This window comes from Myiozetetes cayanensis, unplaced genomic scaffold (assembly GCF_022539395.1).
Source record: "Myiozetetes cayanensis isolate MyiCay16 unplaced genomic scaffold, myiCay2020 scf2-11, whole genome shotgun sequence".
Taxonomy (NCBI): domain Eukaryota; kingdom Metazoa; phylum Chordata; class Aves; order Passeriformes; family Tyrannidae; genus Myiozetetes; species Myiozetetes cayanensis.
This window is the reverse complement of record NW_026087411.1, coordinates 41,852,600-41,866,239: the sequence shown is the minus strand read 5'-3', so window position 1 is coordinate 41,866,239 and position 13,640 is coordinate 41,852,600. Positions and strand designations below refer to the sequence as shown.

At 36.7% G+C, this 13,640-nt stretch overlaps 1 protein-coding gene across 1 annotated transcript in view; it reads left to right on the top strand.

The window, feature by feature from the left end:
* TTC13 (tetratricopeptide repeat domain 13) overlaps positions 1 to 10,744 on the top strand; it is a 40,709-nt gene extending 29,965 nt beyond the window's left edge. The window contains exons 18-23 of the mRNA XM_050314298.1: positions 1,014 to 1,123; positions 2,519 to 2,654; positions 3,365 to 3,444; positions 4,576 to 4,654; positions 6,153 to 6,232; positions 9,267 to 10,744. Coding sequence (XP_050170255.1) covers positions 1,014 to 1,123; positions 2,519 to 2,654; positions 3,365 to 3,444; positions 4,576 to 4,654; positions 6,153 to 6,232; positions 9,267 to 9,390 — 609 coding nt within the window. The 3' untranslated portion in view covers positions 9,391 to 10,744. The remainder of the gene's footprint in view (positions 1 to 1,013; positions 1,124 to 2,518; positions 2,655 to 3,364; positions 3,445 to 4,575; positions 4,655 to 6,152; positions 6,233 to 9,266) is intronic.
* The last annotated feature ends 2,896 nt before the right edge of the window (positions 10,745 to 13,640 follow it).

The window sequence follows — 13,640 nt, the reverse complement described above, 5'->3', positions numbered from 1 at the left end:
AATTGTAGGCCAGAAAAAAATGCTGTTAGTGGAGTTAAAAGTATAGGTTACTCCAAAAGAATGATGAAAATATATAAACATAATGGACTGTACATTGCTTATTTCAAAGTAAATGCCTCAATTGGCAGCAGATGTTCTTCCTGGTTTCCATAACCTGTACATTTTGATCTGGTTTGAGTCTCCTGTATCCCATTCCAAACTGTATCAAAGTGGAATGCTGTCTTATTAGAGGCTTTTTGTTCCTTTAAAATAAATGCAGGTTTTCTTCAAACAAAACATCTGTTTTAATTGCCTGAGTAATCCATTCAACACTACTGTATAATAGTAATTAACAGTGCCTGTATAAAATGAATGTCTGCTAATAGCGATGTAATTTGGTTTTTTGGATAGCTGAGAAATGCTGTATGTCAAAAACTGGGCTTATGGCTTTACTTAAATGCAGTTTTGCCTGGTTTATAGTGCTCTCTGGCTATACAGTGTTACTCTTAGATAATGTAGCTTTGTAGAATTCTTAAATCTAGTGATATTTTCCTTCTGATGAGGATAAACATTAATTGAAACTGGATCACAGTTAAGAAACTGTTCCTTTGATTTGTGTTCTGGAATCCTCACTTAGACTAATGCAGTCACTTCTTACTGTAAACATAAAATGGGGTCTCAAATTCCTACTTTTGTATTTACATTGTTGCACCAAAAGGTAACTATCAGTGTGCAACTGGGGTAAAAATCTGTACAAGTGGAACTGCTTTGTACAGTTGCTTTTCATAAACAGTGCTGCTTTCTATTCACTATAAAGTTATAAAGTTGAATGCCAATATGCCTCATTCAGTATTTATGATTTCCATTCAATAGGAAATAAAGGATAAATGAAATAAGGTAGTTGACAGTGACTTTGTCCTGCTCCCTCAGTTTGTCCATTTGCACTTCTGCTCCATGTATTTTAGGTGTTTGAAAACAATAGCAAGGCAATCTGCCTCTGTTACCTCTAATATTACACTTTTTCCTTTTGAAAGCAGTTTAACAGTAAAACCAGAGATGGGTTTACTGTGAACACAAAAGTCCCCAGCCTCAAGGATCAAGGGAAAGAATATGATGGATTCACAATTACAATAACAGGAGATAAGTAAGTTTGCTGTTTTCAGGGGTTTGTGTACACTAAGTAACAATGAGGTATTCATAATTAATTGTCTGAAATGCTATTTCTGCTTGCATAAAGTGGGTTTTGTTATTCACTAGTGACATTTTTGTAAATAACTAAAGTGTATTTTTTGGAGAACTTGATTCCTGTTGTGTTCCCTGACAAAAACGGGATTGGGATAACATTAATGGAGTAGGCCTGGTTGCTTTGATTCTCTAACATATAGCACAAAAGCGAAGAAGGATCTTGTTTTTCATCTTAGGCTATAAAATGCCTAAAGGGGAAAAAAAATCTCAAAAATCTCAGTCTTTATCCATATCAAAATATATTTCTTCTTGTGAGACCTTGTCACTTGTGTTGACTGAGAAGTCCTGAATGGAAAGGAAGTTCCTGTTGTGTAAGAATGGAAGAGACTCTCTTCTATTTTAATTTTTGGCCTTTTTTATGTTTATTTTTGAGATATTTGCAGACCTTTTATCTGCAAATGAAAATTGAAATAGTAACTGAATGTATGAGAATACAATCAGGAGGCTTTGGAGCACTCTCTGGGTGAGATAGTAAGTTGCTCACTTTATGGATTCTGACTCCTTGTCTTCCCGAAAAATGAGCATTACTCTGAAGCTCAGAAGATCTGGTCTACTATTAAATAAAAACTTTGTTTATTTAAAAAATTTAAAATTCTCTGCATTGGAATTTTTCCCAGAATTTGTGTGCTTTCAATGAGTGACATGGAAGCCAAACTTTTCTGCTGAGATGTTAATGTGTCTCTTGGTTTTTCATTTCACATTCTAAATCATAGGCATCTATACAGTGAAATGGCATTAAATGTATGTCCTCACTGTATTGAGGAAAATATTTTGATGTCAGTAAAATGGTCTTTGTTCTGCACAAACTTTATTCAGTATCACTCAGTCTGTTTTGATCCATGGTTTGTAACCATGCTTTATACCAAAACAGTTTCATTTTGGTAGCTTAGAAGTTAACAAAACTACACTTTACATTCATTCTATACAAAAGTCTTAAGCCCATGAAGATATTTTAAAATTTCCTTTTTCTTATTTTTTACCCACACTTTAGGCGAAACACTAATGCTTGTCAGGTATTGCTCAATGGAAATAAAATACTTCATCTGTGATTAGACAGCAATCTTTATGTATTCTTCAAACTTACAACGTGATGTAACATTTTTAATTCAGTGATTTTTGGGTTAATTAAATGGGAAGCAATGCACATAATCTTTTGCTTAAGGAAAAATGATAGAAAATAAGTGATATGCTGTGTAACTGTAGTACATATGTAACTTACCCTGGGTATTAGATTATGCATCAAGTTCTGTTCAAAAAATTTCTTACCTCCTTTTTCTTTCCATCTGCTTGATAGAGTGGGGAACATACTATTTTCAGTAGAAACTCAGACAACAGAAGAAAGAACACAGCTGTATCATGCAGAAATAGATGCACTATATAAGGATCTAACAGCTAAAGGAAAAATTCTGATTCTGTCTGCAGAGCTGGGGGTAAGGCTGTTTTAGTGAAATGATTAATTCATTGGTAAAATCTAGTATGTTTTTATACTCTATGTCTAACTGTCACTGTTCTAATAATTCTTGACAGAGTTACTGCTTACTTAAACCCAGTTATGGCCTATATCATGAGAAGTAACCATAATTCTCTCTGTTACTTAAAAATTTACTATGCTTTGCCTGCAGTAATAAAGGGTGTCCAGGCAAGGTCTCAATATCAAAGTGTGTTCCTCTTTTTTGGTTCTTTTCTTTCTTTCTTTCTTTTTCCCTCTCCTTATTTTCTTTATTTTTCTCATGGATCTGTGTTCACCTTTTCACCATCCTTATAAGTACTGTTTAGGATTTGGCTCATGGTGGCTACATGTAAGATAAATAACATGAATTTATGAGAAGCAATAGAATTGTGTTTATGTTGATTCGATTTGGAGTGAGAATCTGACTACATCTGAGCTTGTGCTTTTCCTTTTTCATCCCTTAATACAGTGTAGATGAACTATGTTTCACCCACATTTTAAAGATACAACAAATAGTTTGTTTAAACATCCTTTAATCAGAATTCAACTTCTCAGCTTGACCTTTTTCACATTTTAAGTGGTTCTTTAAAGAAGAATAATAATAGCAGACTTTGCAATAAATGTACCTTTAGAAGGTATTACCTGGCTGTTAAATTATCTTTAATTCACTTTTTTTTTTCTCTTGCTTAGGAAGTAGATGCTGTTTGCAACTTGATCCTGTCACTAGTTTATTACTTCTATAATTTAATGCCACTTTCAAGAGGATCTAGGTTAGTGTTTGTATTCATCGTGTTTATTACCTTGGATGCATGTTGTAAAATGTCCATGTGTTGCTGTATCTTAATATATTTTTTTAAGTATAAAAAAGCTCTGGGTTGAGCTTTTGTATGTCCTATACAGTCTCTCCTTTTGTGCTGCCATGACAATGGGAAGTGACTTAGTGCTGTTTTAAAAGCTAGTTTGTAATTGCTGATGGTAACTATGCAGAGCTGCGTGTGTATTTAAAATTATGAATAGTCTGTATTTATAGACTTCAGCTCACACAGATTGAAAAGTGTCATTTTTAAATTGTAATGCTTGGTTTCCTAATCCATATTGTCTTACACCTTGTATGCTCTCTTAAGATGCTTTTCTGAAATGTAATTAAGATGAAATATACTTTGAGATAACTTATTTTAATAAAATACACTAAAATACTATGTTCATAATTTACTGAAATTGTTAGGGTCACCACATGAAACTGTAGAGGACTCTTCAACTGAAATTCTACTTTAATGCAAACCTCATTACATTCAAGACTATTATGAATTTCGGTTCCACTAAGAACTTAAGATCTTTAAGCTCATTACTAAATACAGTTCATTTAAAAACAAACAAACAAACAAATAAAACCCAACAAAAATGAAACCAAAAACAAACCTGAGGTTTTGGTTTTATAATCAGATTTTACATTTATCTTACGGAATGAAAAAATTAACAGAAATTCTGTCTTGAGATTCATAGTTTTTAAAAAAATTAAATTAAAAAAAAAGTAACTCAATAGCTTAACAGTGCCTCTATTGCAGTAGAGTTCATAAACTCTTCAAGGGTTGCAGCTAAGCTTCTTGGGAACAGGAGCTTCCTTTGTTTTCAGTTCTATGGAGTCTTAAGAACTCTGAAGTCTGAAATCATGATTGTAACTAATGCAGAAACAGTAGTTGCACTCTACAGGTTCATAACTTCGTTTTAGTGGTGTTGGAAAGTATCAGTGATTTCACTTCTTAAGTGTTTTGTGCTTGGTTTTGCTTCTAAATTAACTACAACATTAGTTTATACTAGCCTTCTATGAAGCAGTACTATAGTAGTTTAACCTTATGGAAAGACTTCTACTTGACTTGTTGGTTTTATTTTTATTCTTTTAGTGTGATAGCTTACTCAGTGATCATGGGGGCACTAATGGCAAGTGGAAAAGAAGTGTCAGGAAAAATCCCTAAAGGAAAGGCGAGTATCAAAATATCTCAAAATACACTGGTTCAGCCTTGATGGAGTAAGTAATACTTGTAAATGTGAGGAAGGAGCTGTAAGAATGAACAGGAATTGCATGCTTGTTTGCTGGAGATGGTTTAGCTATGCTGCATACTATGATGTCTTGCAGCATGAGTGTTGAAAATTTCATTGCTGTTCTTGACAGCAGGTGAGATTTGGAGATGGTATATGCAATAATTTGGGTTAGTGAAATGGTAGCAGTTTGGTCCCACAGGAATTGCATATTTGTAACTGAAGCATTTCTGATGTGCTGAGCTGCTCTTTTCAGCATTCTTTGAGAAGGGTTCTGAAAATACTTGGGGCAGAATTAGTGATGCTTCTGGCACGCAGCAGAAATTTTCTGTCTATGCTCTCACTTGTGTTCTAGAGCATTTAGGGTTTGGTAAGTAAAAATGTATTTGCAAATTCTCTTGATTTCTCCTTCCCCTTTGTATTCTGCTTAATTTAAGAGAAGTCTTATTTTTTAAGAGACTACATTTCAATACTATACCACCTTGCTCAATGAATGGTTTCCCTTCCTTCAACTGTTGGGCTCTTAGCTGTGTTATCTTTTCAGCATGAAAGGAGTGAGACCTCTGTCTCTTTAGAGTATTGTTTAAAAAAACAGTAAAATTCCAGTGAGAATCCATGTTGTTGAAGAAAATATCTTGCATGGATAACTGAAGAAAGGGTGACTTTCCCTTTTGGTCTAGAAGGCCCTGAAAACAGTTTGAGGTTTGTCCTTTCAGTGCAGTGAACTCCTAAGTACCTTTTAAGAGCAAATTGCTTAGTAGCCAGAAAACTTCCTTTTCAGTATGCCATTAATCTGGTATCTTCCCCATTCTGTGGGCATTCAAGCTATCCTAAAAAACTTGCGTGAGTTTTCTTAAGGTTTACTTAGGACTTGATAGGATAGTGTATTTTGCTGACTGAGTTTAGGCAGGCAAGCAGAGTTTCAGGATTTCTGACTTAAAGGAACGTTGGGGACATGTTTACATTTGAGGGTCTTTCCTGAAACAGAATGGCTGAATTGGAATAAACCCTTTTTTTTTGAAAGTTTTCACCACCTGGAAGAAATTATTTTCCCCTGTTGAATGAGCTTTTTCTTCAATATTCCTGAGAAGGGCTAAGCTGGCTCTTAGCTTATGACAGCATGCATTTTCAGACTGTTCTGAAGTCAAAGATGCACAGTAGTCAAGAGTTCTGTTATTGCCTGGCAGGTCAGGCAGTAGCTACAGCCAGTGTAGCTTCCAGTATTGGTTGTGATGGGGTGTGCAAACCCAGAGAGACGTTTTAGTGCTGACTTCCAAGCTGATGATGAGGGACAAAGTAGCCTGGGCACAGACTGGTTAGTAAGCTTACTCCTGTCTTACCAAGAATATAGGTAAGCATGGTCTCAGAGCTCTTCGTGAAGTAAGAGAACTTAAAAATTCTGTAATTTCTTAATATCTTTTTCATTTTGTTGCGTTTTCAGCTGGTTGATTTTGAAGCAATGACAGCACCAGGGTCTGAAGCTTTTAGCAAAATAGCAAGGAGCTGGATGAATCTAAAAAGGTAAATATTTTTAGTCAGATGGGGAATGGATAAATAAAACATGGAGAACTTTAAATATAAAATTTAACATGCACTAAAAATGTTATTTAGAAATTATGAGTTTAGTAAATGATTCAGTGTATTTTTTAACACTGTTTAGGAATTGATAAGACAAGATTTGTATTTACACACATGGTAGTGTGTTTCTGTTCTAACAGAGTAGTTAGTAGACTACACATTCACTTATTGTGAGTGTTATCGTCTGAGAAAATTATCTGGGTTAATATTGTCTTTATTTTGTCCAGTGGTCAAATTTGCCTTTTTATTATTATTTTTTAACATTAATAAATCTGACAATGAGTCAACAAAGCAGGGGGCAATTTTGACTTTTTTCATTCCTATAGATCTCTTCAAACTAAATATCAAAGTCATTTACTTATCCTTTAGTGCGGATTTGATTTAGAAAATAAGTGTTTTCAAAGTAGATGGACATTTTGAATATACAGAATTACTTTACTTAGTATAACTGCATGGCTTTTGTGCAATGCTTAAACATTTTGATTTGCATATGAATTGATTTTTGAATACTGAACACATTGACAAGGAACTAATACTATGAATCTGCTGCATTTGATTTGTCCCTTAGTGGTTATTCCCCATACAAAATCTAAAAATCAAAAACAATACCCGTTCTGGTATCCTTCAAGTTGGGGTCAAGACACTTACAGGGTTCTGAAGAATTGGCCAATGTCCTTAACAGGGCCATGTATAATCTCGGAAAGGTGGTGCACATCAGGGAACATTCTTGGTGATTGCAGGAAAGGAAATCTTGGATTTATCTTCAGTAAGGCCGAAAGGACATCCCAGGGAAGCTGTATGCTGGTCAGCTTCAGTTTGGTCCCTGGGAAAGTCAAGAAGTGCATTTCATATACACTTCAGTGTATATAAAGGAGAAGGTGACAGCAAACAGTCAATATGGGCTTACCAAATGTGTGACCCAATATGATTGTTCTCTGATAGAAACCAACTAGATTTGGGGATGACAAGAGAGCAATCAGAGTTTATTTTTACATCAGCAAGGAGTCCCACAATACTGTCATGTCAAGATAACACATTATGGTCTGGATGAGCGGACAGCTAGATGGATTAAAAAGCTGTTTGGATAATCCAATTCAGGATTAGCACTTTAGACCACAGCTAAAATACAGCTGCAGTAAAGACTATGGTAAACTAAAGCTAATTCAGTAAAGAGCCACCAAGATGGCCAGGGGGCTGGAGCACATGCCTTAACAGGAGAGAGTTGGACTTGTTCAGCCTGGAGGAGTGAAGGCTGTAACCTAACAGCAGCTTTGGAGTACCTGTGAGAAAATGGAGCCAGGCAGTATTTGGTGAGAGGACAAAAGACAACATGCTTTAGTTTAGACTGAGCATAATCTTTTCATTCTTAAGGTAGTCAAGCAGTGGAACAGACTGCCCAAAGACATTGTGCATTCACCATCCCTGGGGATTTTCACGATCTGACAGGATGAAGCCCTGACACCCTGGCTTGACTACTCAGTTGACCTTGTTTTGAACAGGATGTTAGATCACAGACCTCCTGCAGTCTGGTCCAACCTGAGTATTCTGAGAACCTGAGGAGCTCTGCAGCTGCTCTTAGTGCCAAATAGTTAATTCTGATTAGTGTTGTTTAACTTCATTATCAGAGTTCTCAGCCTGGTGAGTTTCACTAGAACGTAAAATCCCTTCCTAAAGGAAGAAGGCTGTTAAGAATACTCAAGGACATCTTTGTCAAACTCAGGCTAAAAATCTACTTGTAAATGAGTCAAATTCAATATTCATTAAGGAGTGAAGTTTTTAAACTACAGAGTAGCAAGTTGGTTTTTTTATTGTAAGTAGCCTGCATAAATATTGTGACATGTTTGTCTTGGAAATATAAAATATTTATGGTTCCCATAATTTTCTACTGTAAATCTCCCAACTTATATACTCTGCTTCTTTATTAATCCTCTGTTCATGTTGGGTTTGTTTTTTGTGTTTCATTTTTTTTAAAGACATATCTTTACCAAAGAGACACTTCTCTCAGGGGAGCAAAGTCAGTTTAAGTAATTTCAATGCTGTCCATGTGTTTCTGACTCCCTCAGTTGTACCACTGAAACTTGTAGAAATCCATATCAAAACAGATCAGGGAACTTATTTGTGTTAAAAATAACTTTGCCAAAATAAAAATTTATTTTTAATCAAGACCATTTCATAGCATAGTACCACCTAAAGTGTTGCTGGCTCAAATGAGAGATGTATAATAGGTGAGGAACTGAGCCAGTGGAGAAGGTGCTAAAGTTGGCTTTGCTTGATGCTGAGAAAAACATTTGAAGAACTACAGCCCAAAGGACTTGGTGTAATAGTATGAAGGTAATTAACCTGAGTGGCTAATTTGTCTGTGGTAGATGAATTGTAGTGGTACAGTAAATAAGGCTGGAAGACTTAAAGCAGTAAGTCCACCTTGCTACAACATTTCAGATAGTTATAACAAGTGATAAGGTCTCCCCTCAGTCTCCTTTTCTCCAGGCTAAACATCCCCAACTCCCTCAGCTGTTCCTCATAAGACTTGTGCTCCAGACCCTTCACTTGCTCCATTGACCTTCTCTGGACACTCTCCAGCACCTCAATGTCCTTCTTGTAGTGAGGGGCCCAAAACTGGACACAGGACTCGACGTTCGGCCTCACCAGTGCCCAGTACAGGGGAATGATCACTGCCCTGTTCCTACTGGCCACACTGGTCCTGATACAGGCCAGGATGTCATTGGCCTTCTTGGCCACCTGGGCACACTGCTGGCTCATGTTCAGTGGCTGTTGACCAGAACCCCCAGGTCTTTTCCACCAAGCAGCTTTCCAGCTACTCTGCCCCCAGCCTGTAGCATTGCTTGGGGCTGAGTCTTGACTTCAGGTTTCAGATTTGTTGGAGAAGGGGATGAAGTATAAGCTAATGTGTTAACTTTCAGGTAAATCATAGAATTCATAAAAAAATAATTAATTTTCTTTTTTTTATCTCTTTCAGTATTTCACCTTCTTACAAGAGCCTACCATCTGTATCAGAGACTTTTCCAACCCTGAGAACGATGATTGAAGTACTAAATACAGACTCATCTCACTGTCTAAAAAAAACTATAGTTGTTGTATAATTTATACAAATAAAAGGCCAAGAGTACTACTTCATAAATTATTTTGAATGGCAAATTATGGTCAAAAGAGTTTGATTTGTTTGGTTTTTTTTTAATAGAGCAAACTTACTTGGCTATTTATCCCTAGAGTAAAAGGAATCTTTCTGTGACCAATAATACTAAAAAGGAAAAAAAAAAGTAGAATAACTGATTTTTCATACTAAGACATGCTCTAACAGAAATACAATAGTTCAGGGCCAAACTGAAGAACAGTATGAAACCTGATCACAGTTATGAACCACACATACTGCAGTTGAAAATTAATTTTAAAAACAAGGAAAGAAAAGTAATCTGCACTGGAAATGCCACTCATTTCAACTTCTCATTGGTTTTTTTTCAAAGCCTCTGACTTCTGCGTGGAAAACTTGGAGCTGTACATGTGTGAGTAATTGGTGAATACAGAGGTATTTCATGTAATGTAGTCCAGTGAAGGAACAGATGTCAGCTTAAAAGAATGGGTTTCAGGGAAACATCATTTGGAAACAAAATCAAACAAATTACACATTTGGAGTTAGGCTCTTGGTGAGTAAATGTCAAAAACACAGCAATCTCCCTTTCCAAGTACCCATTGGTAGTGGTGGTTGGCAAAAGTTATCAACAAGTTGACAGTATATTGGGAGAGCTAGCTAGGGTTCCTTCAGTTGTTTTTGTTGGATGGACTTGGCAGCACTCTGGAAAGGCAGACTTGCTGTAGGGCAGGGCTCTTTCAGTCCAAATAATATGGACCGTACTATGAACCAATTTCTGATTGTAATAGTGATTGATATTTCTGGTGAATCTTTACTGAATTATACACATTTTAGCTTGAGCTCCTTGACTTCAAAGCTCTTTATCAGGTTAAGTGATTTCAGGAACAGCAAGCGGATCAAACATCTGGTTTCCTCAGTGGCTTTGATCAACTCTTTTTTCCCGCTTGAATATTCAGTATCTCAGAAAAACTACAGAACTCTTTTGTTTTATTTCAGTTCTGTAATACTGATGGTCTAAACTGTGATTCTGTTGCTGTCATCTTCTACACAAATCCTGTATTCTTTACCTATCTTCTTTCAGTTTTCCAGAGGTTAGGGATTTGTTGGGCATTTGCAAATACCTGGCCTAACGGTGTAACATGACATATACTAAAGTTATTTAGAAGGAAGAGGCAAAAACATCCTGTATACCCCAAGTGTACCACTACCAGTGGTGTAGTTGCATTTCTCAGTTTACAGCACACTCTTTAACAAAGAAAGAAATGCAGGAAAGCATCCAGAATGTTGATACAGGTGACTAATTATAATAGGGTGGATTTATGGAATAAAGGGTATTTTCTTGATTATTCCACAGAAGTATTTATTGGATTCAAAGGGGGCTCTGTGGTTTGGGGGAGGAAGTGCCACAAAGTAAGTTAGAAGCTGCGGTGAATGCTGACATCCATTATATGAAAAGCAGTGTTGGTTTAGATTTCAATACTCATTACTTTATTTGCAGTAGTAGGACAGCTATGGGCAGCTAGAGACCTGAGGGTTTCTGTATGAAGGATTTTCATGGAGATAGAAAATAAATCCCAGAAGGTGGATGTGTCTTCATTGGGAAGCAGTGCATCCCACCCAGTGTGAGTAGTTCCCTCATTATGTGCATTTCGGAGGTTATACATCTGTCTGCTGGTCTAGTTTATTAACTGGCTGCTCATTGCATACAGCAAGAACATCATCCATGCATCTTCCAGTTTGGACTTCTATTGGATGAAACTACAGGTATTCTGAAAGCTGCCTCTCTGCACTGGGAACCAAAATGTGGCAAGTGGAGAAAAGGAGAGAGTCGCTTCAAAAGTGTGCTCCCAATTCAAATTAAACCAGTAGTGTGTATGTAGCCCTGGGAACTTTTTTTCATGAATGTTAATATTGTAGGATTGTACGGTGAAAACACAAGGGTAGGGAAATAATGTGCTTTCCTTCCACTTGAAACAAATGTTGCTGTGTAGTAACTCTTCCTCTCTAAGAACAGACTCTTAGGAGTATTAACTTCTTGCCATGCTGGTACAGTAGTGTTACCAGACTTGTAAGCACAGCAGAAGTAACATTGTATGAAGCAGATATTTTGTTCAATGTTTTTAGTCCCAATTCTGCTATGTCTGAGAGTAGCTCTAGAATCTATTTCAAAATTTGCATGGAATGTACCGGAGCTGCACTGATAGTAACATGGTTAGATTTGATTAGAAAATAGTGACCCAACTTCCAGCCAAGAGTAGAAGGATCTAATGTGCAATATCTTGAAGTGTAGAAATCAACATTTGCTTTGCAAATGTCTGAAAGCAGATGGTGTGCCCATGTCTAAATGCATTTTTCTTAACGCCTTTTTTTCTCTTCTCCTGCTTGTTTGCTTGTTAAGTTCAGGTACATATATCTGATCAGGGATGTGTAACAGATGAGTGCCCAAAACACAAGGAAATCTAGAAAACTGGGGAAACATCTGTTTGGAATCCACGTTGTTTGCCATTAGTGAGCACTAATGCACTTTGTAATGTTGCTGTGTGCTTGGAAGGATAGGTATAATTTTAAGTAAAACTCATTAAAAAAAAAAAAAAGGCAGGATTTCCTATGCAGACCTAAGGTTCTTTAACCAGGCCATAATAAAGGCAAATTTGACCACATGTCTGGGTGGTGCTAATGAATATGCATTTCAAACTTTCCTGATCAGAATTTCTGTAAAGGACAAAAGTAGGTGTTTCATTCCAAATGAAGAAAAAGGAGGCTTGTCAGTTTTGATTGAAAGTATTGGGATGCTGTCCAAATGTGATAAAGGTATTTTACCTCCATTTTGTTGCTTGAGTACCTTCCTCTATCCCACTAGAAATAAGGACTATTTGCTTCTTCTGTTTAAAAGTCCAGAAGTTTCAGAAACCTCTACTAGATTTCATTATGGAGGAAAGGAAATGTTATTTTCTGCCTACCTAATGGAGAAATGGGTACAGTAGCTTGGAAGAGATGCCAAACTTTATGCCTTGATTGTATTCTAATGGTGTGATCTTTTCTTTAAGCTTGTAACTTTTCTCACACCTTGTGTTACTCATTCAGAAAGGGGAAGTCGGCATTGGCACTTGACCAGACAGTCCTTGGAACTGTAAAATAGGAAGTTTCTTGTTTTAGGGATTAGACCAGAGGAAGTGGAGAAGGGATCGTGGAAAAGAAAAAAATTGCCTGGGCAAACAAAGCATGTGCCAATGTCTGGTTTTCCTTCTCCCCATTTCTTACTCCTGTGACTGACTTCACACCCACCCCCTGATGCCACAGGAAAAGATTGATGGGACATCAAGGGAGGGTAGGTGTAACATGGATTACGCCTCTGTGAGTGTGTGTGTGTGTGTACATATGTGTTTCGAAGGCTTGTTTCTCAGGGCGTGATGCAGATGACTAAGAAAGCGAGCTCAAGTCAAGTGCTCTCAAACAAGTTTAACAAACAAAACAGGATTATATAACTGGGCTGGTATGTGATGACTTGGGGAACTGTAATTACCTCCTAAGAACCAAATATGTGGAAAATCTAATTATAATTTTCCATCCTCTTTTGTGTCATCTTAGCTGGTCTAGCGATATGATTTGAACTCTTAAAATGGAACATTAATGTATTGCAGCCCCAACCATTTATCTATTAAGAATAATATTAAAGAAAGCTGAATGAGGAAAAGAAATTGGCTAAGCAATGAAAAACTATTAATCTGAATCTCAATATTTGTGTGACTTTGTAATATATTTTGAAGATAGTAAAAATTCATATGCAAGTACCTAGGCCAAAAATCAAAATAGATTTAGCCTTGCATAAATCTTCTGGCATATTTGCCTGTCTTAGGTAAGCTTGCTTTGTTTTTGTGGAGAGGGGAATTATGTGTCCCCACCCCTGGAGACTTCGGGCATCTTCTGCAAGTTTGTGTGGTACCTCAGTGAAGGCTTTGCCAAAGTTAGGACTTGTTACAGGAAAAGATAACGTTTGTACAGTGAAGGAAGAGACCAGAAAACCTAGTTACTTCAGCCTTTAGGAAATCTCTTATACCACTGTAACTAATGCCTACTGCATGGACTTGTTACACTTAGGCTGTAATTTTTTGTATTATCAAAATAATACAGAAGCTTTGGACCATCTTGCTCCCTAAACCTCTTGAGTTGGATAAAATAGCCCATCCCGGGCATCATGTCTCTTAAGACCGACAGCAGCTGCTCGCCCTTCTATCGTGTCAA